Source organism: Silene latifolia, chromosome Y (assembly GCF_048544455.1).
Source record: "Silene latifolia isolate original U9 population chromosome Y, ASM4854445v1, whole genome shotgun sequence".
In the NCBI taxonomy this organism is placed as follows: Eukaryota; Viridiplantae; Streptophyta; class Magnoliopsida; order Caryophyllales; family Caryophyllaceae; genus Silene; species Silene latifolia.
This window is the reverse complement of record NC_133538.1, coordinates 26,566,503-26,586,032: the sequence shown is the minus strand read 5'-3', so window position 1 is coordinate 26,586,032 and position 19,530 is coordinate 26,566,503. Positions and strand designations below refer to the sequence as shown.

Below are 19,530 nucleotides of genomic sequence, written 5' to 3'. Positions count from 1 at the left end.
GCAGTGCCGTAGCGGTGGTTGGACGTCCGACGTTGTCGTGCTGAAGTGTTGTACAATAATGTGGCTTTTTTCTTTTTATTTGTTAGAATTTTCTCAATACAGTACAACAAGAGAGGGGAAGGAGGGAAATGAGAAGGGCAAAATAGTCCAAAGTGTACTGCAATGAGAAAAATGTGTACTGCGAAAATCACCACCCTAAATTAATTGTTAGGACGTTTGGGTTATGGGCTGGTCTGTTCTATATAACAATTTGTGTATTCCCAAATAACTTGATAACAACCCCCCAAAAAATAATTCGAACCCAAAATGACATAATCCGACTCGGCCCAAAACCTTACACACCCAAATTAACCTAATCCAAACCCAAACCCAAACCCAAACCCAAACCGATTAACCCATATACCAGGTCTAATCATGGCCAACACCTTAAAACTTAGCGGGGCCTCAAACCCATAAAAGGGTAGCCCAACCCAATCACCCAACAAACAACCTTAAATCCACTAGTCATCAAAGATAAGGTTTTCATGAAAGAATTCACTCCTCTAAATCCAACCTTGAATTAACACTCTCTCGAATTAACAACAATGGCGATGGCAACATCAATGGCTTTGAATTTAATGGTATCATTCAAAGGACTATCACTAAGCTCAAGTTCATCATCATCCTTCGTCAAAGGCGAATTCGGGGCTCCCACTTTGACACTACCCGCCCAATCAACCCAACCCTTATTGCCATACGGGTTGACGATTGAGTCAGCCCATAAGAAGGGTGCTGGGAGTACCAAGAATGGTAGAGATTCAAAAGGGCAGAGACTTGGTGTTAAGATTTATGGTGATCAACTTGCTAAACCTGGTGCCATTATTATTCGTCAGCGTGGTACTAAGGTAAAATGACTCGCTATTATATTGATTTTGGTTTTGGTTACGATGGAATAAAGTAAAATGACTCGTTATTATTTTTTTTCGCAATTTATTTTCGCAGTACGTATTTTACTCATTACAGTACTCTTTACACAGTATTTTCCATTTATCTACCCTTGTAAAACAGCTAATAACCCTAATTCTCTCTAACTCTAACTCTACAACCTCTCTCAAATTTATTCAATTATTGTTCTTGATTTGATTAAAACACATGTATTTAATTCGTAAAGTATAATCAATTGATAAAATTAACCGCCTTTTACAAATTTTAATTCGCAAGACTTGTGAGTTGAGATCTTTTGGGTTAGGGGTTATTGTTTGGTGGTGGTTAACGGCAAAGTGTATAATTAATTGAACGTCTATTGTTTTTTCTATTTGGGTTCCATAATTCATGAGTGCTACTGTTCCATTAAATAGGTGATGCAGCAATGTCTCTTTGTACAAGAAAACAGTAGAACATGCAGTGTAATTTTTACATTGAGATGGTCAGATTCGGAGTTTATAAATTCTTGTTTATTCTATATTGTTAATTATAATAAAATCCAGCGGTAGGAAGGTGCCGGAGGGACGGAAGACAGCAAGAAACGGTGGTCAATGGTGGTGATAACAGGTGGTTTACGGTGTTTGGGTTCGATGTTGGATGAGAGATGAAATGAAGGAGGTGAGAAAAATGAGTGGGAAATGAGAGGGGTAAAATGGTCAAAAGTGTACTACAATGAGTAAAATGTGTACTGCGAAAATCACCACCCTTATTGTGTGGTTGGTCGTCATGTGTTACAATTCAATACTTAATACAATTTTCAATAGGAGTCATTTGGAAACCACCTTTGTATTGTTAACATAGCAGTAAGTGGATTATACATCTGATGTAGTAAATCAGATGGTATAGTTTTTGAGCATTAATATAAAGTTTTTAAGTTTTAATTTTAAGATTTTGAGTTTTATCATAAAGTTTTTGAGTTCATTTATTTAAACATTAATCTCAAAAAGTTACATTATAACTCAAAAGAATTACATATAAGCTCAGAAAATTTTGATTTTTGAAATCATAAAACTAAAATGTAATTTATAAACTCTATAGAACTCAAAAAAAAATACACAAAAACTCAAAAATTCATTAAGTGTGATGTAGTACATCCGATGTATAATCCTTTTTACGCCTGACTCTCAGTCCGCTATTTGTTGGAGCCTTTGATGGTTGAACCACTGGTGTAACGTTGTCATGCTGACATTTTTGAACCCATGTTATAAGTCCAACCAAGTGACTCTACCAGCTAATTTAGATGACATTTTATAGGTCGTTTACTTAGTGTAGACTGTAGCTAATTTAGATTACAGTTATAGGTTGATTACTAGTGTAGACTTTGGAGTAAAAATACTCCCTCCGTCTCATTCATTTATTTACATTTGATTAAAATACCTTTCACAAAGGGAGTACTCCATATTTAAGTAGCACCTCACCTCATCTCCAATTGAGGTTTGCGTCATCATAGTAATCTAGTCGAGGGGTTTCCCTTCTATCCCTTGCAAAGTTGCAATTGAGGGACTTATTGTCCATTCTCATATGATAGTAACTATGAACTAAATTCTCTTGTTTTGCAATAGAAAAACGGATTTATGTTTTGCTAAGATGTGTTGAATAATGGTTCATAGGTATCCAGTTGAGCATAGATGTATCAGTGTAATGTTTCCAGGATTAACTTCTGACTCATGAATATCAGTGGAGGATGCACTTTATGAAAAATGTAGCTTGTGGTTGTCCTGTAAACTGTTCTATCATGTTTGCAGTGGATGTTGTTGGATGTTGTTTGAGTTGAGTTGTTATGTTAATCTGTCTTTTACATCACATTGCCTGTCTAGGCTAGCATATCCATCTCAATTGCCGCTGTTCCGAGTCTTATTCTTGATCAATGTATGTGTGAAACATATACTCAGTAGTTTAATTGTAATTTTCATTTAGGAAATCAATTTGTGATTAAGGTTCTGTTGCTGTACAGTTCCAGTTTAGTTGGTCCTCTAAAGATTTTCTGAAGCAAGGAATTTAAATGTGAGCCTAAGATTTCTAAAGTTGCTTCATTTTAGGACTGAACTGAGACCAAGTGTCGTCAAAGATGGAGTCAGTTTAAGTTCAATACTCGGATACACCCCTACCCGAGTTTGAATAACATAGATTACCTATAGAGGGATCTGTTAGGTTTTTCTCATAAGATATACCCATAAATTGAGCTCAAACATGAAGTGATGATTTTCTTGGAGAAGTGGTACTCAACTTCTTCAATTGTTCTTCAGCGGTATGCTATGTGATTGTGTAATTTGAATGCTGGACTTATTAGCGGTGGTTAATCGGTATGTATGTCATCCGTGTTCCCTTACATTATTATTCATGCTGCCTCTGTTCTTGACAAGAAGCATGCCATTTGTTTCCATTGCTCAACACTTGTTACCTATCAGTCTTACACAAAGCATACTTGTTCCAGGTCCATCCCGGTAAGAATGTTGGTATTGGCAAGGACCATACAATCTTCTCGTTAATTGATGGATTAGTTAAATTTGAGAAGTACGGGCCTGATAAGAAAAAGGTTAGTTTGTCTTACAATTTCATGATTTTGTAATTTTTGGCAACAAAAACGTTCAAACATATGTTTGACTAACAAGGTTTATTGCAGGTTAGCGTGTACCCACGAGAAGTGCAGCCTGAAAATCCAAACAGTTACCGAGCAAGGAAAAGAGAGAATTTCAGGCTCCAACGCGAGAAAAAGAAGGCGAGAAAAGAAGGTTACTTGGTTAACCCTCAATTCATAGTGGCATCTGCTACTGATGAGGGCATCAATGATAACCCAGTATGCTAACCTGTTTGCACTGAATCGTTCTTATTTGCATGGCATACAAGTTCAAAAATGTGAAGGCTTTTTGTTTATAGCATTCGTTTGCAAAAAAAAAAAAAGTGCGTATAACAATTCTAAATTTGTACTTTGATTGCCAAATGCCAACTATGCCGAGTAGATTGATAGTGACGTCGCTTTACTCCGGCATGGTAGAAAATATGAGTTGTAATATTATTGCATTCGACTATTCGAGTTATCAAGGTTTTGAAAACCAGACTGCTTTACCTCTGCTGCTAACACAAAAAGCAATTTGAATTCAATCATTTTCTTAATTAGTCTAATGGTTGTATCGCAATTCACATGTATCATTTTGTTTTTGTGTTCTCGATTAGCCATGTTCAATGACACAAGATGTGCTTGGTATAAGGAGCCGCACATTTAGCCGCATAATTCCCGAGAATTGCGCGCGCGGTCCTTTCATTTCGAGCCCTTAGATTTTATATTTTCGCTTATGTATTTTCATTCCTGTTTTCATAGTCGAGTAGTACTCCAAGATTACTTCCTGCATGTTGAATCTTGAAACTAGCTTTTTAGTTTAAGTTACGTTTCTAGGCGTTTAGATTTCATATCGCTATTTTGCACAATCAATGTTTCCTGCTACCAGGACCAAAATATTAAATTTGCCTTTATGAGAGATGCTAGTCAATGAAAACCGCTTCTCATCTTTAAGCTTGATATTGCTTGTCTCTTGCTTACAATAATCGTATTGCTTACTTTTATTGCTTTCGTGTGCCGGACATTGATAATCATGACTAGGATTCCCGACACACACCCCGAGTCCTGAGAAACATGCTAGTGGGCAATCCCTCACTAGTACGAGATCCTTGTTGCTTGCATTCTTGCCCTAGAGCTGGGCAAGGGTGCGCACACGATCCGGCAAAAGTACCGGACCGTGACCTTTGGCGTAGGCTTGTGATTTCATTCATCTGATTTCTAAGACACTCGGCTGTAGCACAATTTTCTACAAATGGATTACTGCCTTGACAACAAACTTTGACAACAGGATAAATTAAAGTTCGAGTTTGTAGCAAGAAACGCATTGGCCCAAAAGTTGGTATGAACGTCGCAACTATTTCACGAGATTACTTCCTCCATTTCAATGAATACTATACATTTGCTTTTTGGGCACTATTCACCTGTGAGGAGAGTCTTCGATATAACTTCTAGTATATAACATAAAAGATAGTCACGTGAGATCTTGTTTGAATTGTCTTACCGAGTATATTATAAATATCAAATTTCTATAATTTTTAGTAATATGTAGCTAAAGATATGAACAAAAGAAAACGAGCATCGATATACGTGTATAAAGCAAATGTATAGAATTGATTGGAATGGAGGAAGTATAATTTTGCACAAAATGCCATAAATTTCAGAATACGAGGTTCTTACACAAAAATTCGAGAACTACAAATGATGCAACACTGAGACGTATAACTTCGGAAGTTACACATGAAATGGGACCCTCGACTACATTAAAAAACAAAAAAAAAAACTTAATGAGATGTGTATCCAGTCTTCTCTTCTGAAGTACCTCTCCACCAACGAAGTTACCTGCACCAAGGCCCAAGGGGTAAAGGAGTTAGGCAAATATAGAGCGGGAATGCAACAATTGTTGATAGTTGTTGTATCACAGTTGTAGGCTATGTGTGACGATCCGCACACTTGAACCCTTAGATTTATTTATGCTTATATAATTTCATTTTCATTGTACATTTGTAGTAAGTATTTTCTTAGTAGTTTTAGAATAGGTTTCCATAAATAGGTATATCACTATTCTGAACTAAACTTGTAAAATCAATGTTTCCTGCTACCAGGATGTAACTATCATATTTCCCTCTTTAGGGAGTACTAGTGAATGAAAATCTACTTCCTACCTTGTGCCTTCGTATTTGCTTGTTGTTGCTTTGTTGTGAACGACTCTTTGCCTTCACTTTACTAACAAGCCGTGTTTGTGGGATCGACACTGGGATCCCGACTCACACCCCGAGACCCGAGTATCGTGCTAGTGGGCGATCCCTCACTAGTACGAAAATCCTTGTCGCTTGCATCTTGCCTTGAGACGGGCAAAGGTGCGCGCCACGGTCCGGCAAAAGTAGCGGACTGTGACATTTGGTATCAGAGCCCGATCTTCGGACGGGCGTCTGCAAGCCGCATTTGTTTATCGAGATCGAGAAAATGGGCGAAAAGATTGAGGACCGAGTGGATGCCTTAGAGGACGCAATCGACGTCAAGCTTCCCAAACTCGAGGACATCGTTATGCGGATGGCTGCGAGCCTCGAGGAGTTGCAAAAGACGGTTTGTGACCTTGAGACGAAGGTGGACGGGATGGACACCCGCATCAAGCGATCGGTGGTGCGATCCCGACGATCGGGAGGAAGAGATCAATCATCCGCATCGAAAGGTCGAGATGTTAGAGAACACTTGCGCCACGCTCGTGAAAGCGGTGGCCAATGACGGAAATACGGGGAGCCATAAGGTGAAGGCCCCTCCACCTCATGCCTACGATGGGGCGAGGGATTCGAAAGCGGTCGATAACTTTATCTTCGATATGGAGCAATACTTCCGAGTAAGTGGGCTCGACGAAGACGCGGAAGTTGTCACGGCAAGTATGTATCTAGTCGACGATGCCAAGATGTGGTGGAGGGCTAGGTACAAGGAAATCGATGCGGGCACGATTACGGTGACATCGTGGGCCGACTTCAAGAGGATCTTGAAGGATCACTTCTACCCCGAGAATACGGAGTTTGTTGCTCGGAAGAAGTTGAAGGAAATCAAGCACACCAAATCAATCCGGGAATATGTGAGGGAATTCTCAGCATGCATGCTCGAGATTACCGAAATGTCCGAGACGGACAGGACATTCGAATTCATTGATGGGTTGAAGAGGTGGGCTCAACAGAGGTCATGAGGCGAGAATCCCAAAACTCGTCTTCGGCCATATCGGTGCGGAGCGCCCGCTCGACTTTCATGGGGGAGCGAGAGGCACCAAGAGTTCTGGCACCAACGGGGAATACTGGTGTGTCACAAAGTGGGTACAATGGACAAAGGCCACAAAACAGCGCCATTTCTGTTGGGAACAGTCGTTTCCGCTCACAAGGAAGTCAAGCCCAATCGGCGAGCACTACAAACTCGCCCTCAAGCTCGTCTTCGAAGGCGGGAAACTCTACTGCTTCCACGACGAAGAGACCGTTCGCGTGTTTTGTGTGCAAGGGTCCTCACAAGATGGCCGATTGTCCGAGTAAAGCGGAGTTCAATGCCATGTTCAAGGAGATGCCGAAAGGGGCTCAAGAACGTCTTGATGGGGCGTTGGCCGACTATCACCAAGAGTGTAACGAAGACTCGAGTGATGGTGAAGACCAACCACGGATGGGCTCACTCCAACGGATCAGCGCGATGGGGAAATACGAAGATTCCTCCGCCAAGAAATCCAAGGGGCTCATGTACGTGGACTTGATGGTGAATGGGAAGCAAGCACGAGCCTTGATCGACTCGGGCGCCTCCCATAACTTTGTTACGAAAGAGGAAGCGGATCGGTTGGGGCTAGTTCTGCGGGATGCTAACGGTACTGAAGCGGTCAATGGGAAAATGAGACGCGTCCAAGGAGTGGCTTAGAAGGTCGCGGTCCAAGTGGGTGAGTGGGCAGGGGAGCTCGACTTCACCACCGTTCATTGGATGACTTCAAGTTAGTACTCGGGATGCGTTCTTTCGAAAGCATTGGTGGTATTGAAACCGAGTGACGGATCGATGCTACTAATGGGGTCTATCGTAGTGAAGACGGTGAGCGGCGACGAAGACAAGGGGCGCATCGAATTTCGGCTATGAGGGTGATACCGAGGCGAAACAAGGGATGCGACCTTGGAGATTGCCTAAAGGTTCGGTGGAGCCGAGGGCGAACAAGACCCAGACTAACTACGATGCTAAGTGGCCTGGGGGACGAAAGAAGAGTCTACCCCCACACCGAGGAGTAGACAATGAGGGCCGAGATGCCCAAAGAAGTAGGCCTCGTACCATCAGGGGTCCGCGTCGATGTGCTGAATCGACGTCCTGGTTTGCGGGTCGGTCGACCCGGGAGATAAGGCCTCGTACCATCGGGGGCCGCGTCGATGTCTTGAATCGACGTCCTGGTTTCATGGTCGATCGACCCAAGAGAGAAGGCCTCGTACCATCGGGGGCGCGCCGAAATCGATTCGGCGTCTTGGAGATCTCACATTCCCTTGAATGCAGTCTTTGAAGTGACGAGAGACAAGATGAAGGTCCGTTGGGGCCAGTACTTGAAGGAATCCCGAGAGAGGACTTTTCAAGCAGCGGCAAAGTGGACGTTCCCGAGAGACAAGGAGCACGTGGTGAACTTGGAGAACATGATGTTCGGCAGCTTCTATGTCAAGGAACTCCAGCCTATCCTTGAGGGGACGAAAAGGCCAGTCATTGTTTGGGACGAAGCGCACATTCAAGCCGAGTGGTACAAGCCAATCCCCAACACTGCATGGACAGTCAGAGCTCACCGAGGATGTCTCACTGAAGCACCATTCAAGATTTTTGTGTTGCCGAGGCGGCGGCAGTTAGGTGGGGAGAGTGTGACAATCCGCACACTTGAACCCTTAGATTTATTTATGCTTATGTAATTTCATTTCCATTGTACATTTGTAGTAAGTATTTTCTTAGTAGTTTTAGAATAGGTTTCCATAAATAGGTATATCGCTATTCTGAACTAAACTTGTAAAATCAATGTTTCCTGCTACCAGGATGTAACTATCATATTTCCCTCTTTAGGGAGTACTAGTGAATGAAAATCTACTTCCTACCTTGTGCCTTCGTATTTGCTTGTTGTTGCTTTGTTGTGAACGACTCTTTGCCTTCACTTTACTAACAAGCCGTGTTTGTGGGATCGACACTAGGATCCCGACTCACACCCCGAGACCCGAGTATCGTGCTAGTGGGCGATCCCTCACTAGTACGAAGATCCTTGTCGCTTGCATCTTGCCTTGAGACGGGCAAAGGTGCGCGCCACGGTCCGGCAAAAGTAGCGGACTGTGACACTATGCAACTTCGTAGCTTTAACATTCCACTTTACACATGAATTAAATCCCAGTGTGAGTCACAATTGCGGGAACAGTTTCGAGTTGCAGTAGCATATTATGGGTCATAGTGAGTCGAGTGCCATTCCTAATCAAGGCTGTATCAGTCTGGTATTGGCTTTGCAACGGCAGCTATATATTAGGGAGTACCATGTTCCCATATTCAGAGACGGCAATACAGTCATTTATATACCTGGCTTAAACGATTAGGCCACAAGTCCAAACAACGCCATCATTATTATCAAATTTCAAACAGAAAAAGTTGCAAATTCATGCCATGAGGCACACATGCATGTTAATAACAATGAGCATATATCGTTACTTTGTTACTTCAACGCTTCACTCCATACGCGCATGCTAATAAAGAAGAGCACTTAGTTTGATAATGCGCAAGGCGTTTTGGCTAGTGCCTCATCCAAGGCGTGCTTTTTTAAATTAAAGAAGACGAAGAGCATATACAGTTCTCCATCTCGTTTCCCTCGCTTATAACAATGAACATGCATCAAGTTAGGACTGCCAAGTGCACAAACGCTAACACAAGCCAGGCGACATCCTCACCCACATGCATGCTTGACACTTCGATACCTTACAGGTAACAGGGTCATCCATGATAATGTTACTGTCGTTTCAGGAAGTACTCTGTATACATTACAGCCATAATAAGATGACTCAACAGCAAGACGTTTGCAAATTATTAAAAATCCCTCTATGGCTACGCTACAGTGTTACTGTTCCCGATCCTACAGCATTGAGGTAAGATAAGATAATAAGAATACCTCCTGACACCAATTACGATTCCAATAGTCATATAACAGTTGATCTCGTGGAAGACGGTTGTATGATACAACAAACGGAGTAATTATTATCGCTAGCATCAAATGAGGTGCATCACATAAGGATACGGTCGCTGTATGTCGTACAATGGTCAGAATTATAGATAGATATAAAAGAGAGGAACTAAAAATTACAGGTATATAACAAACCCCAGATGATAATGTTAGAGTTAAATCCCTCCATTATGGAGTAGAGGTTTCTTGTTGAAACATTATGAAGATGAGTTACTAATTGACCAATAACATACTTGTACATTGATAGAGTCATGAATATAGTATAAGTTACATGGAAGTTATAGCTTGGGATTTAGTTATAAAAGGAGAGTTTAGTCTATGTAACTTGTATCCTCATTCCTCATTGTATATCTATTGAGTGATCAATAGAATTCCTAGTGCGACTATAGTGAGGACGTAGCCAAGTTGGTGAACCTCGTAAATATTGTGTCCTTGTTATTTTTCCGATTCTTATTATCTTTATTATTGTGTGAGTGGCTCATACCAAAAATCCCTACAAACTGGTACCAGAGCCCGGTTGGGCGGGTGAGGGAAGAGCGATCCACTAAAATTCACAATAATGGAAGGAGGTAAAATTTTGTTCGATAAATTCGATGGGAAATATTTTGCTTTCTGGAAAATGCAAATAACGGATTATTTGTATTCAAAGAATCTATATCTTCCTTTGGAAGACACTAAGCCGGATTCGATGGAAAAGGAAGAGTGGGAAAAATTGGACAGGCAAGCGTGAGTGCAAAGACGACATCGGACCTAATGAATGTCCTAGAAAATATGTATGAGACACCGTCAGCTACAAATAAAGTTTTCCTTATGCGTAGGTTGTTTGGTTTACAAATGCATGAACGAACCACAATGGCAAATCATATTAATGATTTTAGGGGGTGTTTGGTTGGACATATTGGAATGGAATGGAATGGATTTGATCCATTCCATTGTTTGGTTGGGGTGATTTGGAATGGAGTTAGATACCTAATGGATTCTAACTTCACCCCAACCCCTTGGAATCCTATACCCACCCTCCTCCCTTGGATTCAAATTCCATTCCCTCCTTCTATAATTTATGATGAACCAAAGAAGATTAGACAAGTATGGATTTAGAACCTCATACCAAGGTTACCGAATTCGCTCATTGCCCTAATAATCGCGAATTCTATTATTTTGCTTACCGGAAATACTAATAACACACATTCTGTAAGAGCGAATCGCGAATTGGTAAAGACGTATTCAAAGCGAATTCGGTAACCATGCCCCATACCACTATATTATCAAACTCCATTCCATTCCATTCCGACTTGTTGAACCAAACGACCCCTAATATGATCACAAGACAACTTAGCTCCGTAAAAATTGATTTTTAATGATGAGATAAAAGCACTAATTTTATTATCCTCGTTACCTAGTAGTTGGGATACTCAGGCCCGTCTTTGAGCCCGTGCAGCCCGTGCGGCTGCACAGGGCCCCCAAAATTTAAGCCCAAAAACCAACTAACTTCATATATCAATAGAGCACAAATGTTGATATCAACAGCATAGTGTCTCACTGGATTGTCATTTGGTTTTCACTCCCACACCCCGCGTTCGAACCCTCACAAGCCGATTTATTTTTCATTTTTTATATTGCTTACACTTAATACTATAGTTAGGCCGTATAATTGGTTTTTTTTTACCAATATTCTTATTTTTAGCAAATGAGTATAATATGTTTTACCCAATTTAAAACAATTTCTATTACGTAATGACCTAAAAATAGTGGGAAATAATTTTCAGTTTGGCACATAAAATTAAGTAACTAATACTTTTATATTTTTACGTGGATTTAATTTATTACTCCTATTTCATTTGGTATCCTAAATCAACTTCATAAAAATAAAATATACGGAGTAAGTTAAGTTTCACGGTATGTTACCGTATAAATTTAGATTTATATAAATTTAAAAAATTTCCGCTTAGAACAAATAAAGGGCCCCATTTTATATTTTTGCACAGGGCCCCTAAATCTCCAAGACGGCCCTGGGGATACTACAGTGACTGCAATTAGTAGTTCGCAAGGATAAGAGAGGCTCAAGTTTGAAAATGTACGTGATCTAATTCTTAGCGAGAGAATTCGCAAGAATGAATTAGCTGAGACGTCCGGAATAAATGGGAGCGGATTAATTGCTGGTAGTAGAGGAAATAAAAATTATAGAGGTGGTTATCGCGGGAAATCAAAGTCAACAACTAGAGGAGGTGCTACCTGTTGGAATTGTGGTGAGAGTGACCATGTAAGGTGGAATTGTCCAAATCCTAAGAAAAATGAACAACAGCGTAATAATGAGGATGGAAATGGGGCGATAGCTGTGGAGGATGAAGGTGATCTTTTGGCAGTGAGTGTCGAAGATCCGATTGAGTCTTGGGTATTAGACTCTGGTGTATCATTTCACGCTTCTCCGGATAAAAATTCCTTTCATAAATTTATTGGTGGAAGGTTGCCGATTATGGGAAAAGGTGATGTTGAGATACGTACCCGAACTGGGGGTAGGTGGGAGCTAACAGATGTCATGTTCATCCCGAACTTGAAAAAGAAATTGATATCTGTTGGAAAGCTCGATGAAGCAGGCTACAAGGTTGTCTTTGAGGAAAGTTCCTGGAAAATAGTCAAGGAAGCTATTGTTGTAGCTCGTGGGACTAAGAGTGGAACTTTGTACACCACTGCAGGGTATAGTGACATGAGTTGTGTAACTGCTCAAGGGATGAAGAATACAATGGTTTCACGAGACTTGTTGCAGGATCCGAAAACTATGCATAGTGTGCCTTACACTAAGTACCGTGGAAGTAAAGTCGGTGGCTTGAAGGCGGAAGGTGGTCCGAGAATGCACAAGGTGAAACTGGCACGCTCAAATGTGTGCGGAAATTCAAGTAGTTTACTAAGGCAAGAAATGATGTTTCGTTTAGGTGGGAGTGCACACCCCGAAAAACGATGAATGAAGCCCGACAAGTATGGTTGCTTTTGGGAACAAAGTTGAATGGTAAATGGTCAAAGATGGGTAGTACCTTGGCTGAGCTCTTGCATTTAACATGAGCAAAGACATGGTTGCATTAGGTGAAGAAAATAAGTTTTGGTGTTACTTCCATAATTGTCGGGAGGTGGGAGATTGTTAGAGTTAAATCCCTCCATTATGGAGTAGATGTTTCTTGTTGAAACATTACGAAGATGAGTTACTAATTGACCAATAACTTACTTGTACATTGATAGAGTCATGAATATAGTATAAGAAAGGAGAGTTTAGTCTATGTAACTTGTATCCTCATTCCTCATTGTATATCTATTGAGTGATCAATACAATTCCTAGTGCGACTATAGTGAGGACGTAGCCAAGTTGGTGAACCTCGTAAATATTGTGTCCTTGTTATTTTTCCGATTCTTATTATCTTTAATATTGTGTGAGTGGCTCATACCAAAAATCCCTACCGATAAAAACACAATCTTTTCGATCAAAAACACTAAGTCAAAAACACTAAGAAACAATTCGAAACAAAGACCAAAACAAATTAATTACCTAAATCAAGCAGATCCAACAATAATGTTATTAATAGGGATAAAAATGAGTTTGACGAAGAAACCAACAAAACCCATCACCACAAATCCAACTGCCGTACGAAAAGCAACCTTTGTAAACTCTGCAATTTTACACAAAACAATCATTATTATAAAATTCAGTTAATTCACCAAATAAATCACAAGATCTTCAAAAAAAAGTTGACATAAAATTGGAGTAAATTGAATTGGTACCCTTTTGATCGGGCTTGTGGCAACGCTTAACAAGACGAACACTATCCTTGGCGAAATCTCTCAAGGGATCGAATACTGTGTCAAGAGCATCCATTTCCTTGTGTTTTGATAAGAGATGAGATGGAAGATGGGTTTTTGATTTGAAGATTGCACGAAAGTGGGAGTTTCCTAATCAATATCGATCATCTATATTACTCCGTATTAAAGGAAGTTTTTTTCGAGCGATTACAGAGAGTTCAAGTTTAACGAATGACTTTCGAATAATTTTTAATTATTTTATATATACGGTAGAATCTATCTATCTATCTATCTATATACTTAAAAGAGGAATTTTTGGAGCGATTTCATTGGTTCAACTTTTCAAGCGATATTATTGGTCCAAGTTTTGTGAATTATTTAAGTTATAAAATATTAAAATAAGATAAATATATTAGTGAAAAGTTTAGAAGATAAATAACGATAATTATTTTAAGATAATGCAAAATTCATATAATACCCGTATTTTAATTTTAAGATAATGCAAAATTCATATAATACCTGTATTTTAAAAGTCAAATTATATAGTGGCTTAAATTTTGTAGAATTTGACAGTTACAATGTTACTTATAGTCCTATATCGACCAAATGCTATTATTTATTAATATCCCACATTAAAGATTATTAATTGCATATTAGAGAGTTGTATATAACTTCGAACGTCTATTTAGTATATTACCTACAAGTCTTTACACAAAGACGAGCTCCTATACATACATACCCCATCTTTATATGACTATCAATCTTTTTGCTTAACATTAACATCCATAACTTAGGATAAATTATCTTTAAGATATTGACGTGTATCAAACAAATGTTTAGTTTGTTGTAGATACTAATAAGTAATAATGTTGTTTGGTTGATATTTCAGGTACGAAATTCAAAGGCGAATTCACCCTTATGACGGTCACAAGCATTCAAAGGCGTCATGATCTTGAATTTATGGACGCAATTAGTTGGGACTGCGGATCAGGTGATTTCTTTGAAATTGTCTCTCCAAAAGAGTGAAATCCTGGCAACTCTTGAGTTGGATGACGAACGCATGCAATGGATCCGGGAAAGTAAACCGATTCATCTGGTAATGTCTCCCAATGCTTGTGACCGTCTTCGGTTGATGGTTGATGCGGGGTGGAAGTCGAGGGAAATTGCGGGGATAGGGTGGGTTGTGCTCTCGCCGGTTGGAAACATTCTCTTTGAGACAGGAAAATTCATAAGGGCAGAATCTCCTCTTACGGCGGAAGCACTGGGACTGCGGGAGGTCCTCTCGTGGGCAGTCAAACACAATATCTTTCACTTGGAAGTTTTTTCGGATTGTCTTCCCATTGTTACGGCCATTGCGGATATCGTCAAGCCTCATCATTTGGTTAAGACACTCCTCAATGATATCCTTTCACTTTGTTCATCGTTTCATTGTTTATCGTTTAGTTATGTTCCTAGGGTGTTTAATAAGATTGCTCATGGCCTTGCGTGTAAGGCCATGAATAGTTAGGCATACCTATCTTTACTGCTGTCTAAAAAAAAAAAAAAAAAAAAAAAGAAAAGAATGGTGTTGCATGCACTACACCACGAGGTATTTTTTTTTCTTTTTAGCTTTCGTATATTTTTTATGTTAACTGTATTTTTTGTTCTTTTTGTTTTTTAGATCTGACAAGGAAGGATGCGATATGGGATAGAGTTTTTCTCTACCATCTGACAGGGTTTGCTAGACTTTCATTAGTAGTCCACATCTCCTTCAAATACGACTAACGCAAGAGGATTAAAGTAAGATTGTACGTATAACTTTTTTTCTTCTTTCTTTTGTTTGGCGAATCAGCTTTTCTTTAGAGTCCTCAAAAAAAAAAGCTCTGATATTTTGCCATGTTATTATTATTATTCATTTCTCCACTAAGCCATTAAATGCATTGATGCGAAACATGTTTGCCATAAATAGTTAAAGCATAATAAATTTTCTACCGTAAATTCGCATGTCGTCAGAATAGTTTTTCGTAATATATGATTGAACAAGAGAATCTAATTATGATTGTGATTCTAACTATTAATAATCTTATTTTCGCGGATTACTTGATTATATTTGAGAGTAGGTAGTAAAAAGTTCACAAACCAATCATTTACAACGACGTCTCATAATTTGGCCTGTGATTATATATATATATATATATATATATATATATATATATATATATATATATATATATATATATATTTGACATTAATTAAGTAGCAAATAATAGATAGACCTTACAACTAATAGAGAGCATCATAATTGCACCCTTATTAAGATCATAACATAAAAGAAGACAAACATGCGTCAAACACGTCACCTATTTAAAAACTTTACTAATAATTAGAAGGTCTACATAGTTACTCTTAACAGTCACACATAAAAACGGTCTATACCCAATCAAAAATTCTTAAAAATGAATATGGTCTACACTCAATAGTATTAATAATCTTACTAACACTAAGTCTCATGATAATTACTTAGAAATTACTGTTGTGTATAACCCGGGCAACCCTTGACATGAAATCTACCCGTACATAATTGAATAAATTGAAAATAAACTACTGCAAGAATTTGATCAACAATAGAGTAGGATAATCTTGAATGTAAGAGAATTCTAGCTCCGCAACTACACAATATATATTTGAGTAGAACAAGTTATATAATTTTGAACGCAAGAGAATTCTAGCTGTGCAACTACACAATATCTATTTGTATATGTAAACTCCTTTTGTATTACGGCCACGATAGATATCCCTTTCCTCAATATTGGTTTGTTATTATATTGTTATGTAATTTATTTAACCAAAAAACATTTCTCAAATATTTACATCAATTTTGATCAAAATCATATGTGTAAGAGATTTACAACGATCACAATCCTAGGTGTCGAATCCAAACATTATGCAAAATGGTTTGCCCAAAAGAGCAATTAATAGTATTATTATGGTGTTCTTTGGAGAGTAATAGATCTCACAAAGATTAACCAAAATATAGGTATATATTAGTTATAATTAAAATGCTTTCAATGCAACAATCTCGATCAAGATAAATATTCAGAAATTATTTCTTGATATCACCCGGCCAACGACTGGGCGTGAAATCTAGTTTTAGTTAAACTGAGATAACATTGAGATAAACTATTAAGAATTTGACTATATCTTGAAGTCGGTATGTTTTGTAGGTATAAAACAAAGGTTTCACGGCTTGCATTATTCATATATGCTTCATTTTGTACGTATACAAAAGTTTTTGATTGTTTCTTTATCAATTGGATTCAATCGTACAATTTATGCGTATAAACTGTAGAGGACGTAAAATAATAGAGCGTAGTTGGACTTTGTACTGGGTTTCCGTCTCCGAGCTGTTCCGTTGATCGATACCATCATAAGCTCAGCAGTTTTAAGGGTTGCTCGTGCGTATCAGACGACACATCCACCGTCAATTCGTGTCCCAAACACGACATATTCACCGTCCGTTCATGTCCCAAGCACGACAAAGCCGTAGGGGTGACGTCTATCCTACACGAGCAATCTACGGTGAGTGTGCTATACATGACAAAACGACGATTGTGTCGTGTGATTTACATGACATGACGACTCCTGATCGTTATACTTACACGACAATACCACAGCTCTATCGTCTGACATTTTGGGTGTCATCCTTTCGTCGCATCTTATTTGTTGAAATTAAAGAGAGTAATGTACCTTCATTGTTGTTGTTATCGTCGGAAACTAGCAAATGGTTAAACAAAGGTGGATTTGAGAAGTATGGTAGCAAAATTTGATAAGTACGGTAGTAGCTTTTGATGTCTGATGGAATGGGTTGTTTATTGTACAAGGGCAATTTTGTGATTGTTTAATTATATTAAGGATAATTTTGTAAATTACTCGGGCGATATAAGTAAAATTCGTGCGACAAAAAGAAAAAGTGTTATTTATTGGTTGGCTCTCATTAATGTAGGGAAGACGGTCTCTCAGAAGACTGGTTGGTTGTTTGTGTTATAGAAAATTAGCAATAGTTTTCAATGATTCATAATTAGAATTAGTCTTTTTTTTGGTACAAGAATTAGTCTTTCTCACATTAAGTAATTATGATTTTATTGTATAAACAGTAGTAGGTTTTTGACCTTGCGATGAGTTTTAGACCAGATCTATCATAGCCAAATCCCTTCTTTAACAACTTCTCCAAATCCATCTACAATAGGTGAGTAGCATTACAACTCAAAAAAATTTCTCCAAAGTTATCAAGAAAAAAACTTCTCATGTATGAATATTTTATTATGCTTAACTCGAATCATCAACCCTACACTTATTTACCATGTGTTTTTCATTACCTATGGTGATAAAAAAAAATTATTTTAAAAATGTTTGGAGATGGCATAAATAAAAATTCATTCTTTATCTTACGTACTCTTATACTCCCTCCATTTTTCTGTTTTCTTCCCATTTCATTAAAATACTCCTCACATATGATAGAGAAATGGGAAGAAAACAGAAAAATAGAGGGAGTATAGTTTTCGAGCGATAAACATTTTCTTAACGATTTAGGTAAAGTTTATTTGTTTGATGTTAAAATTAAAATTAAATAGAGTTGTAGTGATTTAGGTATGATGAGAGTAATTCATATAGAAAAAGAAAAAATAAAACTATTTAGGTAAGATATGATAAAAAAATAAAACTATTTAGGTAAGATATGTTGAGAGTCAACAATATTTGCAGATATGCTTTTCATATATTTTGACTTGTGAAATTGAATTGAGTGAACACCATATATAACAAGTGAATTATAAAGAAGAATTTAGGTCCTGTTCTTTTTAACTTAATTTTAGATTATAAGATCAATTTAGATTTATTGAGTTCAGTTCAGTTCAGCCGAGTTCAACTTATTAAGCTCTGTTCTTTTGAACTTAATTCCAGATTTCCAGCTCATTTCAGTTCAACTCAGCTTTTTTCAATTTAGTTCAGTTTAGCTTCATTAGGTTCAGTTCAGTCCAGCTTATCTTTTTGGTTTATTTCATCTCCTTTTAGTTCAACTCAGATCAGTTCAGCCCTTCTTTTCACAAGTTAACTTTTACTTCAGTTTCATTCAGTTCACCTCAGCTCCATTCAGTTCACCTCCATTCAATTCAGTTTAATTAATCTTCATTAAGTTCAGTTCAACTTTTTTCATCAGAAAAGAACATGGCCTAGGGATAGGATCAGTTCAGTTCAGTTTTATTCAGATTAGTTCAGTCCCATTCAATTCTGTTCAGTTCTACTCCTTTCATCCGAAAAGAACAGGGCCTAAGGATAGGATCAAGTCAGTTCAATTTTATCAGTTTCAGTTCGGATCAGATCAGTTTAATTCAGTTTAAATAATTTTAGTCCAAAAGAATAGGGCCTTAATCTTATATATATTTTGCAGCTACCTACAATACCATCGAAGTAGTAAAGTTAATAAGATAGAATATTACAAGTGGATGCACGGGCATTAAATCTAGTATCTATATAAAAGAGACTTTTTCAGGCATCGTGAGAGACTCCAAGGAAAGTAATTTGTTACTGCTTTATTTTTCTTTGTAGTTAGACTTTGGTTAAATACTAGGATGTGTTATTCTGATATCCTAAATTTTGTAAGCTGTTATGTTCAATCGTTTTGTGTGCTTTGTAGGTGGTTGCAGCCTGCATGCAAGTATGTATTCATTTGCAGGCAAGTGTTAATGCATATCAAGTGTTTGCTGAAATATCTTCTGCTGTAGGATATTTATTTTCTTTTACGCTTGTGTGTTGCGTCGGCCATGATAAGTTAACATGATTTTGATCGCAAAATACTACATATTGACAAGAAATTGGTCGCATATGTAGATACCACTAATCTTGCACTCCTTCCATTTCTTTGGGATAAGCTGATTATTTGGAGCAAGTGAAATAATTCAATGGACCAAAAAAGAAAGGGAAGGAGTATGAATTTGGTAAGACTTTTTGTTAAAAATTATTTTTACATCTATTCAGT

General features: G+C 38.1%; 2 protein-coding genes across 2 annotated transcripts; one reads left to right on the top strand and one right to left on the bottom strand.

Annotated features, from left to right (window-relative positions):
• The first annotated feature begins 457 nt into the window (after window positions 1-457).
• Window positions 458-4,100, top strand: LOC141633770 (large ribosomal subunit protein bL27c-like). Its single transcript, XM_074446181.1, has 3 exons — window positions 458-884; window positions 3,398-3,499; window positions 3,587-4,100. The coding sequence occupies exons 1-3, from the start codon at window positions 585-587 to the stop codon at window positions 3,767-3,769; spliced, it is 585 nt and encodes a 194-aa protein (XP_074302282.1). The 5' UTR covers window positions 458-584; the 3' UTR covers window positions 3,770-4,100.
• A 1,051-nt stretch (window positions 4,101-5,151) lies between these two features.
• LOC141626850 (protein transport protein Sec61 subunit gamma-1-like) lies at window positions 5,152-13,745 on the bottom strand. The gene is made up of 3 exons (XM_074440457.1): window positions 13,500-13,745; window positions 13,267-13,387; window positions 5,152-5,359 (listed from the first exon to the last, which is right to left on the bottom strand). The coding sequence occupies exons 1-2, from the start codon at window positions 13,591-13,593 to the stop codon at window positions 13,272-13,274; spliced, it is 210 nt and encodes a 69-aa protein (XP_074296558.1). The 5' UTR covers window positions 13,594-13,745; the 3' UTR covers window positions 5,152-5,359; window positions 13,267-13,271.
• Window positions 13,746-19,530: the final 5,785 nt, after the last annotated feature.

What these genes read in the sequence shown, in the direction of transcription:
- LOC141633770 (XM_074446181.1), top strand. Translation starts at nt 585, where the DNA reads ATGGCGATGGCAACATCAATGGCTTTGAATTTAATGGTATCATTCAAA. An exon ending in TTCGTCAGCGTGGTACTAAG is followed by an intron (nt 885 to 3,397) that starts GTAAAATGACTC and finishes TACTTGTTCCAG; the next exon opens with GTCCATCCCGGTAAGAATGT. An exon ending in ACGGGCCTGATAAGAAAAAG is followed by an intron (nt 3,500 to 3,586) that starts GTTAGTTTGTCT and finishes GGTTTATTGCAG; the next exon opens with GTTAGCGTGTACCCACGAGA.
- LOC141626850 (XM_074440457.1), bottom strand. Translation starts at nt 13,593, where the DNA reads ATGGATGCTCTTGACACAGTATTCGATCCCTTGAGAGATTTCGCCAAG. An exon ending in CCACAAGCCCGATCAAAAGG is followed by an intron (nt 13,388 to 13,499) that starts GTACCAATTCAA and finishes GTAAAATTGCAG; the next exon opens with AGTTTACAAAGGTTGCTTTT.